The sequence below is a fragment of the Carassius carassius genome, chromosome 16 (assembly GCF_963082965.1).
Source record: "Carassius carassius chromosome 16, fCarCar2.1, whole genome shotgun sequence".
NCBI classification, from domain to species: domain Eukaryota; kingdom Metazoa; phylum Chordata; class Actinopteri; order Cypriniformes; family Cyprinidae; genus Carassius; species Carassius carassius.
Window position 1 is genome coordinate 24,900,683 of NC_081770.1, and position 25,994 is coordinate 24,926,676.

General features: G+C 40.6%; 1 protein-coding gene across 2 annotated transcripts in view; it reads left to right on the top strand.

Annotated features, from left to right (window-relative positions):
* The first annotated feature begins 310 nt into the window (after positions 1-310).
* The window catches only part of adcy9 (adenylate cyclase 9), a 37,446-nt gene continuing 11,762 nt past the window's right edge, over positions 311-25,994 (top strand). For both annotated transcript variants that reach the window (XM_059569699.1, XM_059569700.1), the window contains exon 1: positions 311-2,723. In XM_059569699.1, the coding sequence (XP_059425682.1) occupies positions 992-2,723 (1,732 nt within the window). In that variant the 5' untranslated portion in view covers positions 311-991. The remainder of the gene's footprint in view (positions 2,724-25,994) is intronic.

Consider the following 25,994-nt stretch of genomic DNA (forward strand, 5'->3'; position numbering starts at 1 on the left):
GAAAGGACGGGGCTCCTCCATGGAAACAGGCCGTCTTCTGACCCTCGACGGGGCAGGCAGGAACGGGATCTGCCTCGAGTTTTAACGGAAAAACACGGGCAGCTTTCACGTCTCACCGTCTCCGGCGGTAATTTTCCCCTCGGTTAAGGGAATATTAGGACTACTCTCGCTTCTCCGTGATGTCAGAACCTGATGGAAAACATCGTAGAGATTGAATCAATTTTCAGTTTTTTTTTGACCGTATAAAGGGAACGGTGGCGCATGTTAAAAGTTTTTTTTGTTGTTGTTGTTTTATACAGGTAACGGAACGTTAACACTCTTTCAAAACATCAACCGTTACGTTTGGTGTTTGCGGACTTCAAACTGACATTACACCGAAACCGAGTACAAGAGATGAGTGAAATCCGGCATTATCTGGAAATATGAGATGTAAACTTATATTACGTTTGCATGTCATTTGGAAAGGGAAAGTAAATTCAAACATTGTCGAGCATTGGAGAGGGTGTTTGAGGGACAGTGTCGACTGGATTAAAAAACTATATTAGAAGAGTTTCAGTACACCCCCATTTTAACTAACCACCCTATCTTTTAAATGTATTTTTTTGTTTAATCGCTACATACTTGCTCCTGTCGTGTTGAGTTCAAAAGATGTGCTCTGAAAAGCAGGATCTATCGGATGGCAGTGCCTCAGTCTCGTCCACGCGCACAGAGCAAAAGTACACACACGCGCGTTCACGCGCCACTGTGCCATAGAATATAATAGAATCTGAGTGTTGACGTAATCCTAGCACGGATAAGAAGCTGCTCAAGAGTCCAAGACAGTCCGTCCTCATAGTGAACGCACTTGGAAGTTACTTCTGCCTGGACTCTTTTCACAAACACACTGTGCTTTTTGTTACTCGCACCAATCCATGTCAAGTGCCACTTCCTCTGTACTCTGTCAGCAGTAGGTGTAATGTGATAATTAAAAGTCAATTGTTGTCGTCCCGCAATGACATTGCCAGAGCAGCACCAGCCACTGCACGAGTCCGAGGTGAGGTGCGATAGCGAAGGCGGAGCAGTCACGTTGTGGATAACTGACAGCCATAATCAACAGGTGGGTCCAGACCAAGAAGGTGAGCCGGTCGTCATGGGCTCCTCCAAACCTTGCAAATACAGTATCTCATCAAGCTGCAGCTCGGGGGACTTGGGCGTTCCCAGGGCTATGATGACTCACCGGAGCAGTCCGAGGAGAGTGCCACCGCTGTTTGAGAGATCTGCCGCGCAGTGCTGGGACCCCAAGTTTAACTCGTCTATCCTGGAGGAGGCGTGCAGGGAACGCTGCTTCCCGCAGATGCAGAGGAGATTCCGCTACATCCTGTTTTACCTGGCAACTGCCGCACTCCTGTGGGGGATATACTTTGGGATCAATAGCGCCAGATGTGACCCTACAAATTTCTTGGTCCCCACATTGGGGTTTCTTGTACTGTGCCTCCTCCTCCTCTGGTTTACGTTCTCAAGGCCGTATAAACGTTACTACAACCACACGTCCTTTCTACTTACAGTGATCATGTTTGGGATCACCTTGGCACCTCAAACACAAACTGCTCAGTTTGCCCATTTTGATGTCCAAAAACCAGGCAATGAGTCTCATAATGCTCCATGTATATCACCTGTTGGGACGTTCTCACTTTGTATGGAGGTGCTGCTTTTGCTGTACAGTGTGTTGCACTTGCCCCTGTATGTGTCGGTGCTTCTCGGCCTGCTGTATTCTGTCCTCTATGAGGCTTTAGGCTGGCTACAACTAGCTGAGATTGATGGTAGCTATGTAATGTCAGATTTGAGCTGGCTTGGCCCGGGTAAAGTCCTGCTTCACCTGTGCGCGCATATCATTGGCATCCACATATTCATCATGTCCGAAGTGCGCTCTCGGAGTACCTTTCTCAAGGTGGGTCAAGCGATCATGCACGGGAAGGACCTGGAGGTGGAGAAGGCGCTGAAGGAGCGTATGATCCACTCCGTGATGCCGCGGCTGGTGGCGGACGAGCTCATGAAGCAAGGAGACGAGGAAAGCGAGAGCTCTGGGAAACGATACAGCGTAGGTGCCTGCTCAGTCAACGGCGCATCAACCGCAAACTCGTCCAGTCCCAAAAGCAACAAGCGTAAAAAGAACTCAATCCCGCGCGGGCAAATAATTTTCAGGCCCTTTAACATGAAGAGCATGGAGCCGGTGAGCATCCTCTTTGCAGACATCGTGGGATTCACCAAAATGAGTGCCAACAAGTCCGCCCCTGCGCTGGTAGGACTGCTGAACGACCTCTTTGGCCGCTTTGACCGTCTGTGTGAGTTGACCCACTGCGAGAAGATCAGCACTCTTGGGGATTGCTACTATTGCGTGGCGGGCTGCCCTGAGCCGCTCCCCGATCACGCGTACTGCTGTGTGGAAATGGGGCTCGGGATGATCCAGGCCATCGAGCAGTTCTGCCAGGAGATGTCCGAGACCGTGGACATGCGTGTTGGCGTGCACACCGGCACCGTGCTCTGCGGTATTCTAGGAATGAAGCGCTTTAAGTTTGACGTTTGGTCCAATGATGTCAACTTGGCCAATCTTATGGAGCAGCTGGGTGTGGCGGGAAAGGTGCACCTGTCGGAGGTAACAGCAAGTTTTCTGGATGACCGTTACGAGAGGGAGGACGGGCGAGTGATGGAACGCGTCGGGCACAGTGTTACTGATCAGCTGAAAGGTAAGACAAGTAATTTATCATTCTTTCAACTCATGCATTTGGCATTTTGACCACTAGTGAAAATGCTTCTGTTTTGCATTTCTTTTATTAGTAAAAAAAAAAAATTGAGTATAAAATTAAATTGAAAATGAACATGATTGTTTTCTTTTTTTTTTAGAATGGCTTTGGCTTTAAATGACAGCGGAGCTAGTCGAGTTTCACGAGCTCCACAAAACCTGCTGATCATGTTGTCCTGTGTGATTTTAAAAATGATTGAAAGAAAATCTCGTGCTTCACTTTTACATAAATATCCCAAATATTTCTTTACACTTCCTTTTGCATTCTTCTAAATCTTAAAGCTCTTTATTTTTTCAGGTTTAAATTTGATTTGAAGTCCCTGATTGTAAGACTTTTGGACTTCACTGTATATGTCAGTTATTTACTAAATGCTTGCTTTGATATGTTAGCTGTGTTCTTCTACTGACAGTTGTAACCAAGCTTTGCAGTGATAATGGAGAAAGATGATCGTCTTTTTATGGTGCACCCTGAACACGTCCTCTCAGAACTCTGTACAAAGGGCTGCAACTCTTCTCTAGTTTTATTGCATTCTCATATGATATAGTTAACTTATCTGGAAAAAAAAACACTAGAAAAGTCTGATTATTTTTGACATTTACTGCAGTCTGTAGCCATATTTTCTCAGGACCCTGTATAAAGGGCTCCAAAATTACACCCGCCAACTGCCAAATGCTAAAAAAGCAGCTTTGTTGTGTAGTTTAAACCAGTTTGTTTTGATTAGGAGCTGAAGTGTAATTATTATTTTAAATAATAAGAATGAAAATAACCATATTTGTATATTCAAATCAAATATTATCGTAGATTAAAAAAAAAATAAATAAATAAAATTTGAGTTGGTAATATACCATCGATTTTTGACCTTGGCTACAGATCTTTTCCACTTTCATTGCTGCTACAACCTGAAAGGGACATAAATAAGCTTTCTATTGATGTATGGTTTGTTAGGATCTGACAATATTTGGCAGAGATACAACTATTAAAAAAAAATCTGGAATCTGAGGGTGCAAAAAAAATTAAATCACCTTTTAAAGTTGTCCAAATTAATTCTTAGCGATGCATATTACTAAACAAAAATTAAGTTTTGATATATTTACAGTAGGAAATTTGCTAAATATCTTTATGGAACATGATCTTTACTTAATATCCTAATGCTTTTTGGCATAAAAGAAAAATTCGATTATTTTGACCCATACAATGTTTTGGCTATTGCAGAAAATATATCTTAACTGTAGCCTCGTGTCATTGAAGGCTCATTGTTGTCCATCTGTAGCTCTATTGTATTGCTGTTGTAGCTCTTTTATTGTGGCCTCCTTTGGACATTCACGCTTCTGCTTTCCCACTAGCATCAGTGGCTGTATGAACGGCCGCATCCAGCAGAGCTGTTGATTTAAAGTCTTAGTGACAGACACAAGCAGAAGTCTCTGTTTTCTCTTTCTCCTTCTCTCGGGCCTCTCTCCTGCCCCTGTCCTAAATCTGAACCCTGATCTTACTCCCAGACTGAACCTCTCTAGATCTCCTCCCTCTTTATCATCTCGTTATCACCTCAGACAGCTATAGTGATCGACTAATGACAATGAATCATGACAGTGTTTGTAAACCCCTTGTGTCCTCTTTATGGTCTCCAAAACCGGTCTTGTATTTGTTTCAGCATGTTCAGATTGGTTCTTCACTGATGAAGTCAATTGGTGGTTGCTAATTTTGCACACCCGTTGAAGTCCATTCCAGTTCAAGTGTATCAAGCTCAAAGTAGATTGTTCTGTATCGTAAAGTTGTAATAAAGTAAAGCTGGCTTTGGACCGGACGGTCTCGCAAATGGCCCTTTGCCCCGCTGCCAGTCTTGTCACCCCAAGTGACCGTCTGATTCCAGTGGGTGCGAACAATGACACGCTGGTAGCTCAGATGTGTGAGAGATGCGTCACTGTCTGTCTCACCGCGAGTCTTTCTATTTCCAGCATTTTCCCTGGACAGTACCTGGCTGTGGTCTGACCCCGCTGCACACCCTTAATGTGTGTGTTCGGTTTTCAGACAGACTCAACACAATCTATGAAAGTATTTTTAGTATGTTCTAGGGCTGCTTCGATCACAATCGGCCGATGGTTAATGCGCATCTAATCAGCCGTAAATTCCCTCAGGTGTGTGATTTCACATAGAGCCACTGTTACTACACAGAGCCTTTGTTAACTGAAAAGATGTGCAAATCCACGTTCATTTCAGCGTTTATTTGTATTTTTTTTTTTAGTGGAGAACTTTGCAGCAGGATTTTATTTCTTATTCTTTTTTATTTTATATATATTTTATTAAAAAGTATTTTAAAGTGTAAACAAATTGTTAAAGTTTATAGTAATAAACAACCTGCAGTTGAATGTTTCCATCTCTTTCCCTTACTGTACCAAAAAAAAAAAAAAAAAAAAAACCAAACCGTGACTTTAAAACCGAGGTACGTACCGAACCGTGATTTTTTTTTTTTTTTTTTTTTTTTTTTTTGCATACCGTTACACCCCTAATTTCTATGTATATAAAATCACTTTCATAAATTTCAGTTGTTGGTGTCTCCCATATATGGATTTATAGTAAATAAATATTGACGGTTATGTTTGGGCCTAAAAAAAAAATTTGTTTGGTTCAGGTTTCCGACCGACCCTGTCAATTTATGTGCGACCCAAATTTATTTTATGAGACTGGGGAAGAACGGTCTTTCACACATCGTTAATTAAATTACAGTTTCCTTTAAATGCTGTTTTACACTTAAGTAATCCGTTAAAAACCATTAAGTATTGCATCAAAACCCTTTAACTGTCTATTCCTAAAGTGAGCTATAACTTAAGGTTTGGAAATCGTAACATTAAGAGAAACACGGGGGGAGGGGGGAGTAAACAATATATCGCGGAACAGAGAGGGCACTGACAACATGCTGACAGACAGGACATTAACATTACCAGCTTACTTTTAATATGAAACAAAGTCTCATTTGGTTATTTCACCTTTCAAATGTGGTCATTTTTTAAAGAAATGTAAACAATAAATACTGTTTTGTGGCTCTTGAATGTGTCGAACAGATCGCTGTAAGTTAGATCATCAGTTAAAACTAACTGATCGTCTCTTGCTTCTAGTTAATTTATAGCATCAAAATCAAATAAACCACATAAATGAACATAACAGAATGTTGTTTGACTACAAAAAGATGTCTGTACACTCAGTTTTTCAAGTTCAAATCCTCCATGTTAATCTACTATGAGATCGCCTGTCAAACTCCCGCGAAGGCTTTTTGTGTGCGTGTGTGTGTGTGTGTGTGTGTGCGTTTTGCGTGTCTATGGCAACAACAGACTTTAAACGGGAATACAGAATCACTGTCGTAAAAGTACCGGTACACACATTTAAAATCAGCGCGTGTGTGTAAAACTGCCACTGGAGAAAAAAATAAATAAATTAAAAAAAAAAAAAAATCCCTACCGACCAATGACCTCAACTGACAACCAACCGGAACCAAACTTTTTTTTTTTTTAGGCCTTAGTGTGTGTAAAACTGCCACTGGAGAAAAAAATAAATAAATTAAATAAAAAAAAAATCCCTACCGACCAATGACCTCAACTGACAACCAACCGGAACCAAACTTTTTTTTTTTTTTAGGCCTTAGTGTGACGAGAATTTACAACATTTTACTTGGCTGGTTTATCAAAACTGTGGTTCCTCTGATTATATATATATATATATATATATAAAGGACTTAATTCAAGATTAAATCAATATTTAATTTTTAAAATGTAAGGTTATCTTGAATGGGCCATATTGCAGTCTGTATATGTTTTTAATTTTTTTTTTTTTGGAGTAGAGCTAAATGAGCCAGCCATACTCCCAGTGTTAGTTGTGTTGGGGGAGCAGATTGAAGTGTGTTCTTGCAGATAAGGAGCCCAACTCTGCTCACACACTTAGACCTACTTGTGCCAGGAGATATAGATGACAAGCTCTTAATATGGGAAAAAAATTCCCTTCCTCCATTTCGTCTTAAAGACGTGTAAACTGTCATGTTTTTGTGTCATGTACATATACTCTCTGTGTATACATTGAGGGCACAGATTTGAAGCTGCAGTCATTGAATGCTAATGTCATGTTGTCTGTCCTCATTCCTCTCTTTCTGGTGTCTCACGGTTAATCTGAGCTCATGAGTCTGGTTCAGATGGACAGGTTTGTCCAGTCAGTCAAGAAACTTCAGCCACAAAACACATGTATGCAGGTGTGGATACACATAGGCATTCATTATGTCTTGGTTGTAATTTATGAGGTGTAAAAAAATTTTTGGCACCAATGTGAAATAAAGTAAATGCACAGCTGGCTCATCTTTCCCAAAATGAGTTTGTTCTTTGTATAGAAGCTGTTTGGAATAGAAAACCAGCTTGCTATATATTGTTGACTGTTTTTGAATATATTTTTAGGCTTTTTTAGACAGGAGGGCAGACAAGAAAACCATGAGAAAGGAGGAGAGCGCGCAACTGGACCGGGAAATTGCTCTTTTCTTTTTACTACATGACTTTATTACATTGCATGTTTAATTCAGTGAGTGGCATCCCCATGCGGTCTCTGTAAGTTCAGGCAATCCTGTAGAGCATGATGCAAGCAACACCAAGGTCATTGCTTCGATTTCCAGACAACGCAGGAACTGATAAAAATGTGTAACTTGAATGCAGTGTAAGTCTCTTTGGATGAGTGTCTGCCAAATACATAAATGTAATGTTACATATCAAATCAAATTTTGTTCAAAATCATCCAAATTATGTTTTAGCGCCAGCATTCTTGTAGTATTTTTTTAATTTACTGTTATAATATTTATTATTTAGAATTGACATTTTCAGTCATATTTTCAGTTTTAAGCTGCAAGCTTACGTAAGGGAACAGGTATGAATGCAACATACAAAAAAACATTCTAGTGTTGCTTAATGCATAGCGAATCTGTTCCTTTGGCACTTTGTTTCAATGAATCAATTGTAAACTGCAGACTCGTTCTATTTTATGACGTACTGACACAAAGTTTAAATGATTTTAAACGGTCGCTTTGGCACGTCCAATGTAGATAGACTTGGCTATTGTGGCGCGGTGCAGTGTGACAGCTGTTGGGTCTGGTGTAGATCTGGTGTAACATTTGAACTTTATGTCAGTATGTCATAAAGTACGTTTTCTGTCAGGGATTTGTTTCTAGTGTAGACAGCATCAAGGATTAGAACGGATTCGGTTGTATTTTGTCGTGTCGTGCTGCTCGTGTCTGGTGTAGACCCAGTGTAAGGCTAAAGCTGTGGTCACATTTAGAGTTGCTTGTGGGTGAAATCCAGTTATTTCAGTAAGGATTCACACACAGTCTGGATTTTCATGTGAAGGCGTTGTATATTCCTCCACACAGATTTTGCAACCGGTTCAGTTCAAGTTCGTTGCATGGAGCAACAAAAAGCTGCTTGATTTAAAAGTGACTACTGTGTGAGCTGTACTTTACATATCGATACGCTATTGACAACAGACAATGGACATTTTTGCTCCCCAAAAAAATGAGTTACACACACACACGTCTCACGTTTTAAGATTCTCATCTGCCTTGTGCTGAAGCTCTTGACTGTGATTTGGAGTAACAGTCTTGTCAGGTGATGTCATGACCTGTTCTTGACTAATCTAAAAAATCTTCCTCTCTTTCTGGAGAATCATGCCCTGACATGTCCGCAAACTCTTGCTCCGAAACTGACGGCATATTTCAGCTCCAGACATTTTCGTTTTTCTTTCTCTTGCGCTCAGCTTTTACATCACCACAGCACTGTGAGTGTGTGTTGACACAGCTGGTTGGTTTTGTGTGTTTGCCAGGCTTTGGCCTTGCGTTGCTTGTGAACAGGTCAGGGAATTACTTGGATAAGACACCTTCCTGTAGCCAGAGGTCAGAGTCATGTTGTGGGTGTGTGTGTGAAAGTGTGTGTTGTATGGAGCATGCGCTGTGAGAGCGTCATATGCTAAATGATCCTATAAATGATAAATTCAAGTCAGAATGGGGTTTGCTGCAGCACATATTATATATAGATAGATATATAATATTTTAGAGGTCGTCCGATATTGGATTTTGCCGATAGCAAGGTTGGACCACACTGGCCGATACAGATTAATTAACTGATAGTTTTTAAAATGGATACTAAAATAAATAAATAAAATAGTGCTTTATTTACAAAAAAAACAAAATAAAAAAACAGTACTGAACCATACTAATAGAAGTAGTAGTAGTAGTAGTAATAGTAACTAATAATAATAATAACAATGATAGTAATAGTAAATGTTGAAATTACCACACTCTAATAGGGCCCTATGAAATTGGTTTCATTTTAAATTTTTAATTCCATTTTATTTATTTCCAAAAACTTTCTGGATTGTTTTTTCGATTGTAATTTTACTCCAGTTAAATTAAAGCTTATTAATCATAAAGTAAGTCTTAAATTATATTATGAAAATTATACATTTTCCAATCCATTTAATAAAAGGTTAATAAAAATTACATGTTTAGGGCCCTATGAAATGTGTTTTCTCACCATATTTTTTTTATTGTTACCAAATTCGGTTTTAGCATGTCTAATTATTTGAATGCAAAAAACAACTTAATTTTTTATGATTTTTGCCTTATGATTTTTTTCCCCTCATAAATTCTGTGTATTAAAATTATCAAATCAAGCCATGAAACATTAATTTTGTTTGTCTTTTAATTAAAATTAAGCAAACTTTTTTTTTTTGGCAAACAAAGGGGATTTACTATTAAAATTAAAACATGGAAGAAATGTTGTGTGTAGAGCCCGACCGATACATCGGCCGGCCGATATAAGCTAATTGCATTTAAATCGGCATCAGCATTTATAACGGCCGATGAAACATGAGAAACAGAGTCTCATGCTTCACTCATGTTATGAGTGTTGCATAGTATGCCCACCAGAGGGAGCTCTGCAGCTCCAGAGTTAACAACAGCGCCAGAAGTCCACTACAGAAGAAAGCGATTAGCCAAGCCACGGAGATGTAACTTACTGTTTTGACTGTGAGTCTGTCGTTCGTCATGTGAAATGATTGTAGATTTAGTTCATACCCTGTATATAAAAACTGTGTGGTAGTTCTAGCTAACGGTCCTATCATTATCACTTCTAAATATTCTGTAACATCACTTACAGCCGCTAATGCATTGCTATATTAGATTAGCCACAAAGCTAATACCATGTTTATCAGTGAAAGAGCGCGAACGTTAATAGGAGGTCAAACTATAACGTTAGCGTTTAACTTATTCTTATTCTATTGCGGTGTGTTTCCCACATAATGAGCGCGTAATTGGGCCTTTCACACAGTACGCGGTATGCACGGCGCTTGCCGCTGGGCTCAGCGTTGCCCTTCAGATACAACGCGATTTGCGCTGCGCTATGGCATAGGCGGAGTTTTAAAAACGTTTAGCGGGAGCTCTTTCATAGTCTGTTCCTCCTTTCGGTCAGCAGCAAACATGTATCTGTCCCGTTGTAAGAAGCGAGCGATAGCGCTAGTCCTGCTGATGAGAATTAAGAGAGAAGCAAGGAAGAAGAGGCTACCCTCAGGTCCAGAGAACAATTTGGTGAATTCAGGCTGGTTACGTTACTCTAACGCTAATAGCTTCCTTTTTAGCAGGCCCCTTAAATGCTTGCTATTAACTTGTTTGAAGGTGGTTCTTCTCAAAATTGACAGCGGTGTGTTCATGACACTAACGTTAACCATTCAACTTTGAATTGATTCCGTAATCTTCCGGTAATAGTAGGCAAGACGATGTTTTGATTCAGACTGCACAAAGAGAAGAGGAGAAGATATACGGGTCTGTTGTGAATGTGTCTGTGTGAGCAAATATAGTGTAGTTACAGTAACTACAGTAGGTGCGTCAGAAATGATTAAACCAGAGGGGACATGTAAGTAAATGTGAGCTGAACAAGCGCTTTTTTATTTTTTTACATATTGTTTCAAAGCAGCTTTACAGACATAACAGGAAAATGTTGAAATAATATTGTTAAATATAAGTAGGTAATACCTATTGCTTGACAAAAAAAAATATATATATATTTCTAATTTTTGCCTATGTAGGAGATCCCAGTTTATTATTATTATAATTCTAATGATGACATGAGTAATGATACATGGTGATATTATTAATACACATGCTTATTCTTTCTCCGTCTTTCTTTCTGCCTACAGATGGCTGAAAAAGGTGAATGCTGTAGCAATAAAGTGTGGGACTACTTCTGCAAATACTTTAACTTTAGTATTATAATTTAATTACAGTAAACACACAGACTGTTAAAACCAGCTTCAACTGGAAGAAAGTAAAAGTGTTAAATGTTTAAAACCAGACTGTTTTTTGATCATTAAAAAATATATACTTTTGATGTGCAATTGTTTAGTCATTGAGACTGTAATCTAAGGCTTTTTTTTTAACATAGTCCATTCTGGAAAATGGTTTATACAGCCCACATACATAGAACAGGCAGATATTTTGCTATTGAATGTTGTGTAAATGCAGTTTATAGGAAATGGGTCTAATATCCAGATTATTTTTAAAATCAAAATATCGGCTTATAAATCGGCTCTTTTCGAGTTAATATCGGCATCGACCCCCAAAAATCCATATCGGTCGGGCTCTAGTTGTGTGATATATTCCTTAAAAAATAATGTTTTTCATTTTAGTAGTAGTAGTAGTAGTAGTAGTAGGCTATGTACATTCTACTGAACAATATACTTCAAAACAGGACTTTTGTTTGACTGGTTGCAAAATAAATGAATACCTTTTACAGTTCTGTGTATGTGATATGACGCTTGTTTTACTCAAATCAAACGGTCAAATGCTCATGGAGTGACTCTCAGTACAGTTCTGGAGATGTTCTTCATGTGTGTTCATCCTCATTTAGTGAGACGGCAGATGCTGAAATCACCGCGAGCAGCACACGCTCTAAACTGTGAATTCCGTTTTTATGAATCCGGTCGCGTTTTCTGCATCGCGGGGAACATGGCCCTACATGGATTTATCTAATAAAAGCGCAGCGCTGAGTCAAGGAGAACTCACCTGTGTCACACACCCTGGACACGTCACGTTAAACTCGAGGAGTGCTTTAAAACTGTTTATTTATTCACCAAACGGACACAAGTTGACTTCAAGAATGAACAAAGAGGCAAAGTTTAAAGTTCAGTGTTTAAAAAACGGAGCAAACGGAAAGAGCGATCTATATTATAGGTCTATAAATGAAGCATACAGACTTTATTAGAGCCACAGAAAGACAAACGTTTCAATGGAAATGCTCAATATATAATTCATTATTTAAATTAACAACAATTAGGGGTGAATATAATGTAATTTAAAGGAAAACTATGTGAATGGGGCTGTAAGGCGCGGCAGGATTTTCTGTCTGAAGTGTCTGTCTCTGTTCACGTGTCTAAACAGACAGCATGTGCGGTCAGTGATTCAGCCACTAGAAGCCGCTCTCACACTGTATAATGAAAACAAAGCCTTCTCAGCTGCTCCAGCAATGGACTCAATCAGGAAACTATCAGGCCTCTTCCACCGACGGAGTCCAGCATACTCTCTCCGGCTGCCCCTTCCTGGTCAGGTCTGTCAAGGGGGCGGTTAAAGAGGAGAAGTTGGGGATAAAACATTGGTAATATCCCGCCAACCCCAAGAAGACTCGTACCTGGGTCTTTTTCCGGGGCCTTGGGGCGGCGTGGATGAGACCTCAGCCGACTTGGAAGCCCAGGTACTTGGCCTCAGAGAGGGCTAGGTGGCATTTTCGGGGGTTGGCAGTGAGTCCAGCCCGCCGGAGCTCTGAGAGCACCCTCCGCACCTCCGAGAGCACCCTCCGCAGACGATCCAGATGTTCTTCCCATGCCTTGGAGTGGATCACGACGTCATCCAGGTAGGCAGCCACGTACGCCTGGTGGGGCCGCAGGAGGATGTCCATCATTCGCTGGAACGTCGCGGGGGCCCCGTGTAGGCCGAAGGGAAGGGTCCGGTGCTGCCAATGGCCACTGGGGGTTGAGAAGGCAGTCTTCGGCTTGGCGGCCTCGGAGACCGGTACCTGCCAATAGCCCTTAGTGAGATCCAGGGTACTGATGTACCGGGCCCTTCCTAGGCGGTCCAGCAGCTCGTCGACCCAAGGCATGGGGTACCCGTCGAACTCCTCCGGGGAAATGGCGGCAGCCGGTCCCCTGCCCCGCTGTGATGGACAGCATCTGCCAGCTCGATCGCCTCCACAAGTTCCCGGACATTACTCGGGTTCCTCATCCCGACGGGTTGACGGTGGGCGCGAGGTAGCGCGCGAAGGAGGCGATCAACCACCACTCGTTCCGCTACCTGTGTTGGGGTGGGGTCTCCCTCCAGCAACCAATGCCGGGCGATGCGACCGAGTTCGGCTGCCTGGGCACGGGCTGGCACCCGGGGCTTGTATTCCCATTCGTGAAACTGCTGGGCGGCGCAGACAGGGGAGAGGCCGAGCCTCGCCAGGATCTCTCGCTTGACTTCGGCATAGTTTTCGGCGATCGTCAAGAGGAGCGAGAAGTAAGCCCTCTGTGCTTCACCGGTGAGGAGGGGTGCCAGCGCACGTACCCATTCCTCCTCGGGCCATTCCTCACGGTGGGCGGTGTTCTCGAAGACCTGTACGAAGGCCTCCACATCGTCATCGGCTGTCATTTTTGGTAACAGGCGGGTGGCTTGTGCCTGAGGTTCAGGTAGCGGAACGCGCTGGGCTACGGTGGCCCGGATGGCGGTGAGTTCATTCTGGTGCTTCCCGTGCGTTCCCCTGCTCTTCGGTGCAAATCCAAAGTAAAAGTGGGTGTCCTGAAGTGATCCAAAGTGAGTGGACTGTCGGTCACTCGCTGCTTTCTGCAGAGAAATGAGAGAAGGATTAGACCAGCGTTGCATTCGGTTCGAGACCCCCTTCTGAGTTCAGCGTGTGCTGCTTAAAAGTGCGCAGGCTGATGGGGAGCAGCTGTGACGATCAGCCGGCAATGAGGACGTGCAGGTGTTCTACGTTGATTGCCAGGGCGACGCTGATTCCTCCGAGGACGCTCGTCACAAAATATATATATATATATATATATATATATATATATATATTAGGGGTGTCCCCGACTAAGGATTGTCATAGTCGAATCGGAATTTTTGAATCTTACTGATATTCGACTGATAGTCGAATCATATGTTTGGGGGCGGGGCAAAATACATTGAGTCAAGTCAGACATTCGACAGCCATAATTACTGACGTTAAAACACAGGGAAAATGTGTAACAAATGCCTCGCAGATACAAACGGGGTAAATAATGTTTTTGTTTTGATTAAAAGATAGTTAACACTAAACGTCAGCGAAACCCAAACAATTCACAATTTTTACAATAATGCTTTCATTGTAAAGTTAGCCTATATGACAGTAGTTATTAATGTTCTGCATTTCTATGTAGAGCTGCGTGCGCTGACCAGTAGAGTGAGCATTTGATAGCAAGTTTTTAATCAGTGGGATTAAACTCATAATTTCATGAAGAATACGCTTCGTTATTTAGACAAGATAACATTAATATTAAGTCTTATAGGCTATTTGCAAAAAGAGCCCGAATACACATGAACATATCTGCGTGGAAAGTGAAACATAACTCTATAGGGGTGGTTGGATTTATTCACGCACTTTTAAATATTAATTTGAAGCTTCTTATTTTTAAATTCTTATTCACGGCTTTATCATAATAGGCTGCATATTAACTTATTGGGAGAAAACAGCAAGTTCTTTGTGAAATCAGATATTTGAGCTCCCCCATATAGTCAGAATGGCATAATCAATAACACCCCGTGAATATTCGACTGTGAGATTGGTAGTCGAATCATGCTCCTCGACTTGAAGCATCGAATCGTTGACTATTCGGGGTCACCCCTAATATATATGTATATGTATATATTACTGATGTTAATATACAGGGAAAATGTGTAACTAACCCCTCGCAGATACTGGATAGTTAACACTAAACGTCAGCGAAACCCTAACAATTCACTGCGCTGAAGATGACCAGTAGAGTGACGCATTTGATAGCAAGTTTTTTATCAGTGGGATTAAGCTCATCATCTCATATTGAATACACTTCGTTATTTATACAACATAATGTTAATATTAGGAATCATAGGCTATCTGCAAAAAGGGCCTGAATGCACATGAACGTTGTCTGTGTGGCTCTGAATGAACTACTTTTGTGGACTCGTTCTTCATTTAACAAACAGAAACACTGCAGCTAAACTTTAAAAATTCACAGTGTTTTATTATAATGGTGTTTTCATAGTTATTAATATTCTGCATTGTTGTTTGTCCTGCTCATGCATAATTACCATAGTACTACAAGCGCTTGACTTAACCAGATGCATCTTACATCATCTATGTAATATATCCACGATATATATAAATCGACTGAAATGTTTTGAAATCACTTGTACCCTACCTGTTTGAAAAAATCCATTCTCTGTCTGTGTCAGTTTGAGTCTTGGTAAAGTTTTAAATCCCTGCCGCAGAGATGCTCCTCTGTCGGTCAATGATTATGGAAAGTGAAACATAAATCTATAGGGGTGGTTGGATTTGTTCACGCACTTTAAAATAGTTTTTTGAAGCTGCTTTCTTTTTAGATTCCTATTTACAGCTTTATCATAATAGGCTGTATATTAACTTATTGGGAGAAAACCGGTAGTTCTTTGTGAAATCAGACATTTGAGCTCCCCCATATAGTCAAAATGGCATAATAATAATGTACTGTGAATATTCGACTGTGAGATAGCTAGTCGAATCAGACTCCTCGAATCAAAGCATTGTATCGTCGACTATTCAGGGTCACCCCTTTTATATAATTTTAAATGTACATATAAATAGCATTTAAATAGCTACCTCAGCATGTCTGTGTGTGCTATCTCAATTTTTATTTTTGTAATGTATGCATTACATATTTACTACTATAGGATGTTGACTCAGACTGCGGATCACTAATCTCTCCACACACAAACACTGTGACCTTCAGTGCGAGTTGCATGACATGCGTTACACATTTGCATGTCGACACACCTGCCCACATACGCCAGGGCTCCAGCATCAGATCTGGTATGGCTGATTCCCAGCGGTGACACACAAAGCTGTTTGTGTGAGCGTGTTTTTAAAAGCAAGAGCCCGAGCATGTACCGTGGGATCACACGCACATACATGTGCTTGCATACCTGGTCAGGGCAAAGCCAGCACATAGAATAGCAGTGTTTCCTTTAGGATTTTTTTTAGCAGTGGGGGCAGGTCTGTCCAACCCCCAACACCCCCCCCCCCCCGCTGCAACACAAACAAGTATATTTATTCACACATGAGGCAGATTTTCAGTTGCGATTGAACTGTAACCTTAAACAACCAAAATCTTAAGTGCAAGTTGGCAGCGAGATGATCGGTTCACTGAGGCTAGGGATCTGTCACGTGACACGTCACATTTACACCAAAACTGTATTTATTGTTTGAATTTTGTAATAAAATTGACTGATTCTGAGAGTTGAGACTTTGTTTATATATCATAAGTAACCTGCTCTGTATTGTCTGTCGGTCTTCACTTTGCTTCGCGATTTTTCTGTGCATGAGAAAATGGATGTGTGGCATGATAGCATGTGAAAAGTGTCAATTGTGTAAGTTGGCAGCCCTGACTTAATTCAAATTAGCAAGAACTATGACTAATACAATAACAGGCTTAAATGAACAACATAAGTTATACGACTTACCGTTCTCAAGGACGTGTACACCGATCTCAAGTTATTTATTCTCCAGAACGCTGCAGTCTCTTTTTTTTTCTCTCTTTCTCTCCCGTCGAGTGGAACCTTGCTTCGCAAAGAGAGTGCTCGCGCTCGCTCTCTCTTGTTCTTTTAAACATGCGCCCAGCTGTCACAAGCGCAGCAGTTTATCTACATTACACACCGGTCAAATAAGACTTTGGCGGGACAAAAATTCGCTTTGGCGGCCGCCAAAAAAAATCTTCGATCGGGTCAGTCGCACAAGTGCGCCTAAATATCTTTTCATGGTCGCACACAGACATATTTTAGGCACAAATGCGAGTGAAATGGTCGCACTGTAGAGCCCTAACGTTACCGCGGCGGCAAAAATTTTGCCGTGGCGGGCCGCCATTAACTAATCAACATAGAGGAAACACTGGATAGGGATGGTTAACTGCAATGCATTGTGTGAAGGTGACACAGCTTTCACACAGATGAGCTTTTGTAATGCAACTTGGAGAGAAGAATTAGGCTACATGCTGAAATCTGCAACCTGATGGACTACTTTATATTTTAATTTTGTTTTATTGGCTTACACTAAAAAAAACTGGCAGCTGTGGTTAAATATGGTAGCAACATTTTAGATACTATGAATTTAACTTAAGTGATATAATGTTAATATAAACAGCCTTTTGAAGTACTGAAATTTGTTTTGTACCTTTTGAAAAACACCGATAACCACCGAAAGCAGGTGGTGATGAGAAAGTCACATGATGTGTATAGAAGTTCATGGTGTCATTCACACAAACACTAAACCCCATCAAGGTAACACGAAACTGAAAAATGCAATAAACAATAATTTAACAACATAAGATGTAACATACAACCCTAATGTACATAACTGATAAGAAAAAAAACAAAGAATAAACTGGTGTTTCAACTAAAACACACAAAATGTGAAACGTAATGCAGAGAGTTAGGGGAATGTCAATTTAAGGTTATTCACTGTAAATTACATTCTTTTTCACTTCCAAAAACTGTGTATTACCATAAAATGACAAGTAATGTCCAATACAGTTTTTCATTATTTATAGTTGAGGAACTTACCGTTAACTAATCTAACCAATTTATTTAGATGTGTTTTTTTTTTTTTTGGTGGTATGGTGTTGGATAGTTATTATAATTGGCTTTAAAAACATTTATGGAAGGAAGACATTTATGTGTCATTATTTGATCAGTGATTTTTTTTAATAGAAATTGTTTATTTAGATTTTTTTTTTTTATATATATATTGCAAAATGAATCTACATTTAAAATGTGTTAAACAGCTGAGAGTACTGAGATTTGAATGCAGTACAAGTCACTTTGGATAAAAGCATCTGCCAAATGCATAAATGTAAAGGTGCCTAAATATTTAATCAGTGAACGTGGGGTGAGAGATATGCACAAGTTAGTGAAACATAGGTGTTGCACTTCTGCAGTTTCAACTCTCACTTTCAGAGTGGCTTCTTGGGGTGTTTATCAGATATAATGTGTGTGTGTGAGAGAGAAATGAGACCGCGAGGCAGAATGCCCAATTATGCTATTGGATGATAATGTACTCTTGGGAAAGGATACAGTTTAATGTATCAGTGATTCAGCAAACTGTTGTGCCGTTGTGTGCTTGTCCAAGGGAGAGATATGAAAAGAAAATTGTCTCATTCATTTTGGTCACTGTTCTTCTGAGGGACATTGCTGTAAGTCCGTGTGTGTCAGTGTGACGCAGCTCGCTCACCCTGTGCGTCATGCTGTGTGCTTGACACCAGGGAGAATGAGTGAGCGTGATTGAGTGAGATGGAAAAGATAAAGGGACCCCCTTTGCACTCCCTGGCCTCATTTCAGTGTTGTAAGCAAACATTCAACCACAACCGCTTCTGTACCTATAAACCGAAAACAGCAACGACAACAAAAAAAAATCATGTTTCTGGCATTGTATTGAGAGTAGACCTTGTCAAACAACTTAAAAATTGAAAATAGTAGGCTAAACTTTAAATTCATTACCTGAACTTCTTTGGATGTCTTTGTCCTGCCACTTGCTTTCAAAGAGGTCATGAACTGGGAAATCTAAATTCATTTGAGTAGATTATTTCTGATAACAAGCAAAATATGTTTGATGCATAAATTAGACGGGCTTATTGAAAAGCCAGATTCATTCTCTGCCAGCAGGAGGCACTTTTGGAGCAGCAGAGATTGATTGAGATGGAGGCAGTCAGTTTTGATATTGTTGCGGGTCACCTGTTTAGCCCCACCCACCGATTCATCCAACGAGAGAGGCAAACACAGGTCTACGCAGAAACCCAACGATAAACTTGGTTTTATGAACTCATTTAATTTTATCACAGATTTGTTTACAAACGAGGCACAATTCAATGCAGGATTTTTAGAAAGATTGAAACTAAAAGACCATGCTTCACCGACTATATTAGATCTGGCAGTAATGTCTCAACACACAAGTGTTAGTGTTTTTATTACATGGTCATTATTGCTTTCTGTTGTTACAGATCATTTGATAATGTACGGAGCATTTATGCATTTTACCTAAATCACAGCAGTGTCTATCTATGAAGCATGTAGGCTGTCAAACACAACTATTAGTCAGTCATAGCAGTGGGTGCATAGCATGCCTATTCAAAGAGAGCGTTCAGCTGAGGGGGGTCAAAGACAGGACAGAAAAATAACCTATTGCTTCTAAATTGTTTATGGAAAAATCTTGATAAGATTATAAGTGGACCTCATTCATTACATGCATGACTCTCCTAGATTTAGTAAATTGTTAATTTGCACAGCACATTTATTATTGTGGCCTGTGCTTTAATATTTCATAGCTTATCTTGTTTTGTTTTTTTTAAATGTCATTGCATTGGCAATACAAAACAAATTTGTCATTCCAATAAAGTTTTAAATAGAATTGAGTGAGAGAGCGCGTAAGCGAGTGGGGAGGGTGGGATTTGAGCAGTATTCTTGTGCTCATCACTGTGTCCTAATATGGTGTCATCAGAAACCTCACTGGACCTCTTCTACTCTTCTCGTAATTCCCCGCCCATCTCTGAGAAAGTGAGAGAAATGGAAACAGAATTATCAGCAGAACAGCAAGGACACAGTTCACAGAAGACACACATGCGGAAAGAGAGCCAGAGACAGGAAGTCAGAAAGAAGAAAGAACGGGGCTAATGGATGAGTGGAAAAGGCTGAGGCACATTCATAAAGAGAAAACCAAAGATGAGCAAACAGGAAACAGCGTGAAAACATCTGGCCCAGAGCCGACGAGCATCTTTCCATTCAGCTCAGAACGTGACTTTATCAGGTTTTGTGAGACGAACTCTGGCGATTCCACGCCAAAACAAAAAGTCATTTAATGCTTAACACACTGACCTAGTCTGTTCGATTTTACTACTTTATCAACTCTTCATCTTTTGTTCCTCTCTGCTCTCCCTTCCCTCTGTTTTTGTTTGCACTACGGAGGTTGGCAGAACGAGTGGAAACATTGTGGTTAGCCAGGAGAGGAAGAGAGAGAGTGGGAGTAAGTTACTACCGTCTTTCAGAGGAAGAGACACATTGAGAGTAAGGGACAGGTCGTCATTGCATTGCACTAGTTAGCTTGCTAAATTTCCACTGGGTCTTTACATCAGCCAAAATATGTTTTGGGATAAACCCAGGCACTAGATGCGTAAAGTTGTCTCTTTTGGAGTTCAGTAGGGGCATGTGACCCAGCAGGTCAAAGACAACAGTTGCTTGGGTCAAAGGTCATGTGACAGGAAGTGAATGTAGGGCAAGCTTGCTGCAGTCGTTTAACAGTACAGACCTCACTATTAAGATGCTCAGAAGAACTGTAGTAAAATTGTATGACCTTCAGAAGGGTGCTTCTTAGGGCAAACTGTTTCTCATATTTAAGCATTAGGGATTGGAACAAACACCTAACCCTTAAGTATTAAACTTTCGGGCAGTCGGGTTGCCAGAAAATCCTGTATGTGCTGAAGTAAGAACTGTAGCCGTATCTAGGGACTAATATATTACAAAGACTGGACAAATTGGATGAAATGAGAGAATTGGATTACTTTGACCTAGTAAGTTCATTTTCCGGAGGGTCCCTGTTCTTCCTCCTTTCACTTCTGCAGTGAATAGAGTAATACGAAGGGATTGACTCTGGAGACTTCGGATGCTCATGAGGAATGTCGCAGTCAGTCCATGTAAAGAGGCAGTCTCTCAATCTCTTGTGCCTGACCTGCCATGGGCATCCTGCCTTGACAAGACCAGACTTATCTTTGGTCTTCCGTGGAAAAGAACACTAAAAACTAGGAGAGTGTGACAGTGAAACAGTGATTGATAGCAGCTTATAGTAAAGATAAGTGCACTTGCAGTAAAAATTAAGCTGATATATAAAGATATTTTTCAGAGTTAAAATATTTTATATTCTACACTTTAGTAGTACTTTTCCATTGAAATTCCCCTTAGATTGTTAGTTAGTCATTTATGAAGACATCATTTAGATTCCCACATCTAATTTTTTTTTTTTATCTCTCATTAGGTAAGTCAGTGGTTTGCAACTCTGGATGCATCTTTAGTAAAAGCATTTGACTCAAACCATAAGGTTATTATTGGAGGTTTCAAAACTGTAAATTGACAACTCGCATTTAAGGAGACATTCAAAATGTGTACTGCTGGGAGGTCTCCAGGAGCTGGAGGTTGGGGGGCACTGGAGTAAGCTCTTGAAGACTCAAACAAGGGATTTGCTCCAAAACATGGTAAACCAAGGGTCGCAAGTCTTGTCCCTGGAGGGCTACCATACGACAGACTTCAGTTCCAACAGTGCTACAGAGTAATCCTGAATCTATAATTTCAGCATAGATATTGCAATGTGTGCACCCACGATAGTCACATCGCAGGATGTGTAGTTAAATATACTGATCTTTGACGACAGTTGACGTGTTGCCGCATCGCCAAGAGCCACAACAGCTAAAGTCTGTCTACACTGGACGCGACAAAGTGACATTTGCAAATCATTTGAACTTTGTGTCAGTACGTCATAAATAGAACGAGGCATCAGTTTACTGTTGGGGATTTGTCGTGTCGCGCCACACCAGTGTAGACAGCATCATTGATTATAATGGGTTCTATAGTATTTTGTCACGCAGATGCACATGAGCACTGAATTCCGTTCACTTCCGCATCTGTTTGTGCAAGTATCCTTGTAAACACCGTTGCTTATGGCTTAGGTGAAGGTAAACATTTGAGAAAGAGTATGGTTATGTAACAGTATTGTTCAGCAGTTTAATGTTTCTGTGTTGTGTTAATCACACAACAAAACACATAGAGAAATATCACTTTTATATCTTTAACACAGATTTATTAGATTTAATTTTACATTTGATTATTACATTTTTGTACTTGAATACTGTTACAATTACCTGAAGAATATAAAGAACTGTTTATTTCATTTATATCTTTGTTCCGTTATATTTGTCTATGCTTGTTGTTTACTTTCTATGCTGATTTACTTGCCTACAAAATTGCTGATATTTTTTTATCTCCCAAATAGAGCAATTCAATTCGTCTGGTAATTATTTTCATATCGCAATATATATTGCAGAAAAGCAAAATATTGCAATCTGAGTTTTTTTTTCAATATCTTGCATCTCTACTTGACACCTGGTGGTTGAGCAGGTTTAACGTTGTGATATCCGATTGGCTTAAAGGAACACTCCGACTTTTTGGGACTTTGGCTTATTCACAGTATCCCCCAGAGTTAGATAAGTCCATACATACCTTTTTCATTTCTGTGCGTTCTGTAAGTGTTATTTGACGCACCCACCGCTAGCTTAGCACAAAGACTGGATGTAAATGGATAATGGTAGCATAGTAATCCCAATAAGTGACAAAATAATGCAAACATTTTCCTATTTACATGTTGTGATCTGTATAGTCACAGCGTGTACAAATAACAAGGCTATATGAGACAGAACATTTTTAATCGTATAAATACTGGGAACTATATTCTTACTAGGCGTAGGAGCACAGCTAACGTTTCTTGGGCGGAGTTGCTACTTGGGCGGAGTGATTAGCGCAGCACCCGAGACGCGCCGTGGTGAGGAGCAGAGAGTTCACTCCGAGTTGGAGTAATAGAGTCAGCAATTACTAGAAAGTAAATTTATAGTTTACAATCATGGGTGTTCGCTGTATTGTAAAGAGCTGCGGCAATAAACAGGGGAGACCAGGTAATACTATGATGTTTCATAGAATTTCAACCAAAAACGCTGACCTGATGAATCGATGGCTAACGTTACTTGTTCTGAGTATACAGTCGTGGCCAAAAGTTTTGAGAATTACATAAATCTTGGAAATTGGAAAAGTTGCTGCTTAAGTTTTTATAATAGCAATTTGCATATACTCCAGAATGTTATGAAGAGTGATCAGATGAATTGCATAGTCCTTCTTTGCCATGAAAAATAACTTAATCCCAAAAAAACCTTTCCACTGCATTTCATTGCTGTCATTAAAGGACCTGCTGAGATCATTTCAGTTATCGTCTTGTTAACTCAGGTGAGAATGTTGACGAGCACAAGGCTGGAGATCATTATGTCAGGCTGATTGGGTTAGAATGGCAGACTTGACATGTTAAAAGGAGGGTGATGCTTGAAATCATTGTTCTTCCATTGTTAACAATGGTGACCTGCAAAGAAACGCATGCAGCCATCATTGCGTTGCATAAAAATAGCTTCACAGGCAAGGATATTGTGGCTACTAAGATTGCACCTAAATCAACAACTTATAGGATCATCAAGAACTTCAAGGAAAGAGGTTCAATTCTTGTAAAGAAGGCTTCAGGGCGTCCAAGAAAGTCCAGCAAGCGCCAGGATCGTCTCATAAAGAGGATTCAGCTGCGGGATCGGAGTGCCACCAGTGCAGAGCTTGCTCAGGAATGGCAGCAGGCAGGTGTGAGCGCATCTGCACACACAGTGAGGCCAAGACTTTTGGAAGATGGCCTGGTGTCAAGAAGGGCAGCAAAGAAGCCACTTCTCTCCAAAAAAAAAAACATCAGGGACAGATTGATCTTCTGCAGAAAGTATAGTGAATGGACTGCTGAGGACTGGGGCAATGTCATATTCTCATAAGTCCCTTTCCGATTGTTTGGGGCATCTGGAAAAAGGCTTGTCCGGAGAAGAAAAGGTGAGCGCTACCATCAGTCCTGTGTCATGCCAACAGTAAAGCATCCTGACACCATTCATGTGTGGGGTTGCTTCTCATCCAAGGGAGTGGGCTCGCTCACAATTCTGCCCAAAAACACAGCCATGAATAAAGAATGGTACCAAAACACCCTCCAACAGCAACTTCTTCCAACAATCCAACAACAGTTTGGTGAAGAACAATGCATTTTCCAGCACGATGGAGCACCGTGCCATAAGGCAAAAGTGATAACTAAGTGGCTCGGGGACCAGAATGTTGAAATTTTGGGACAATGGCCTGGAAACTCCCCAGATCTTAATCCCATTGAGAACTTGTGGTCAATCCTCAAGAGGCGGGTGGACAAACAAAAACACACTAATTCTGACAAACTCCAAGAAGTGATTATGAAAGAATGGGTTGCTATCAGTCAGGATTTGGCCCAGAAGTTGATTGAGAGCATGCCCAGTGGAATTGCAGAGGTCCTGAAAAAGAAGGGCCAACACTGCAAATACTGACTCTTTGCATAAATGTCATGTAATTGTCGATAAAAGCCTTTGAAACGTATGAAGTGCTTGTAATTATATTTCAGTACATCACAGAAACAACTGAAACAAAGATCTAAAAGCAGTTTAGCAGCAAACTTTTTGAAAACTAATATTTATGTAATTCTCAAAACTTTTGGCCACGACTGTAGATCCAAACACACCTGTAAACACCATCACGAAGTATTTCATTTGCTCTGAACATTTTACTGTAGATGACTATTTTGTAAAAATGCAAGTTGCCACACGGACCATGAAACGTGTGCTAAAGGATACAGCCACCCCATCGATAATAAAGACAGGACAAATTTGATCACCTGTTGCTGCGGTAAGTGTTCCGTTATGTTTTGAGATGACTAACATTAGCCAAAATCCCTTACTTGGTGGACAGCTGACCATTAGGTTCACTCTGCATGGGGCGTTTAACTTTCTTCCAGTTGATCTTGTCACAATGGGGAAAAAAAACGACAACTGCCGGGTGTATTAGGGCAGAGAAATCTTCCGTGGTAGTGACGCAAATATTTTGATTGTCATCAAGCCTTGACATTGATGGCAATACCCAGTCCCATTCATTACAACAGGCACTCTGTTTCTGTCGGCATAGGTTGGCATGTTCCACATTTACACCACCAGTCAGTGTTCGTTCTGATTCTTCCTTCGACATCAATCTGTTCGGCATCTTGTCTTACAGCTTCCAAAGTTTGTAACTCCTCGTCTGTGTATTCTGGCTCAAAACTATATGGTTCTGGATCTTGTTTGATACACCGTAAAATTCCTCTGAGTCTGACAATTCCTCAAAGTCAGCCATGATCACGAGTCACGTCTAGCTAGTTAGTCACATTTGTTTTGTTTACGGAACCATCAACAGGGCGTCTCGTGTGCTGCGCTAATCACTCCGCCCAAGTAGCAACTCCGCCCAAGAAACGTTAGCTGTGCTCCTACGCCTAGTGAGAATATAGTTCCCAGTATTTATACGATTAAAAATGTTCTGTCTCATATAGCCTTGTTATTTGTACACGCTGTGACTATACAGATCACAACATGTAAATAGGAAAATGTTTGCATTATTTTGTCACTTATTGGGATTACTATGCTACCATTATCCATTTACATCCAGTCTTTGTGCTAAGCTAGGCTAGCGGTGGGTGCGTCAAATAACACTTTCGGAACGCACAGAAATGAAAAAGGTATGTATGGACTTAATTAACTCTGGGGGATACTGTGAATAAACTAAGTCCCAAAAAGTCGGAGTGTTCCTTTAAGACATAAGAAGCACCTCGTATACCTTAACCTATCTATGACAGATGTGATGACTAGGGTTGGTTATCGTTTGGTTTTTTTTCCAATACCGGTGCCAAATAGATACTGTTGAAAACATCAACTATCCCATTAATATTTAAAGTCTTGAATACTTCTTCACCAGTTGTTGTTTGTTGTGTGCTGCTGACACTACACAACTGCTGAAGAACAAATGCTTTCATTTATCTTTTATATTAATGCTTGGTATAACACACACACTTGCTTTGTAACTGGTCTCATTATACTTACATCACTTGTGATGCTGCTTCACAATGTTTCCAACTGAACTCAGTTAACCCAAAATGGTTTCTATTGTCAATGGCAAATCAATAGATACAGCTAGAGAGGAAATGGCATCAGAGCAAAGCACCTGCCTTTAGTTCCGCTTACTTTTCCCTTTGAGTTCCACTG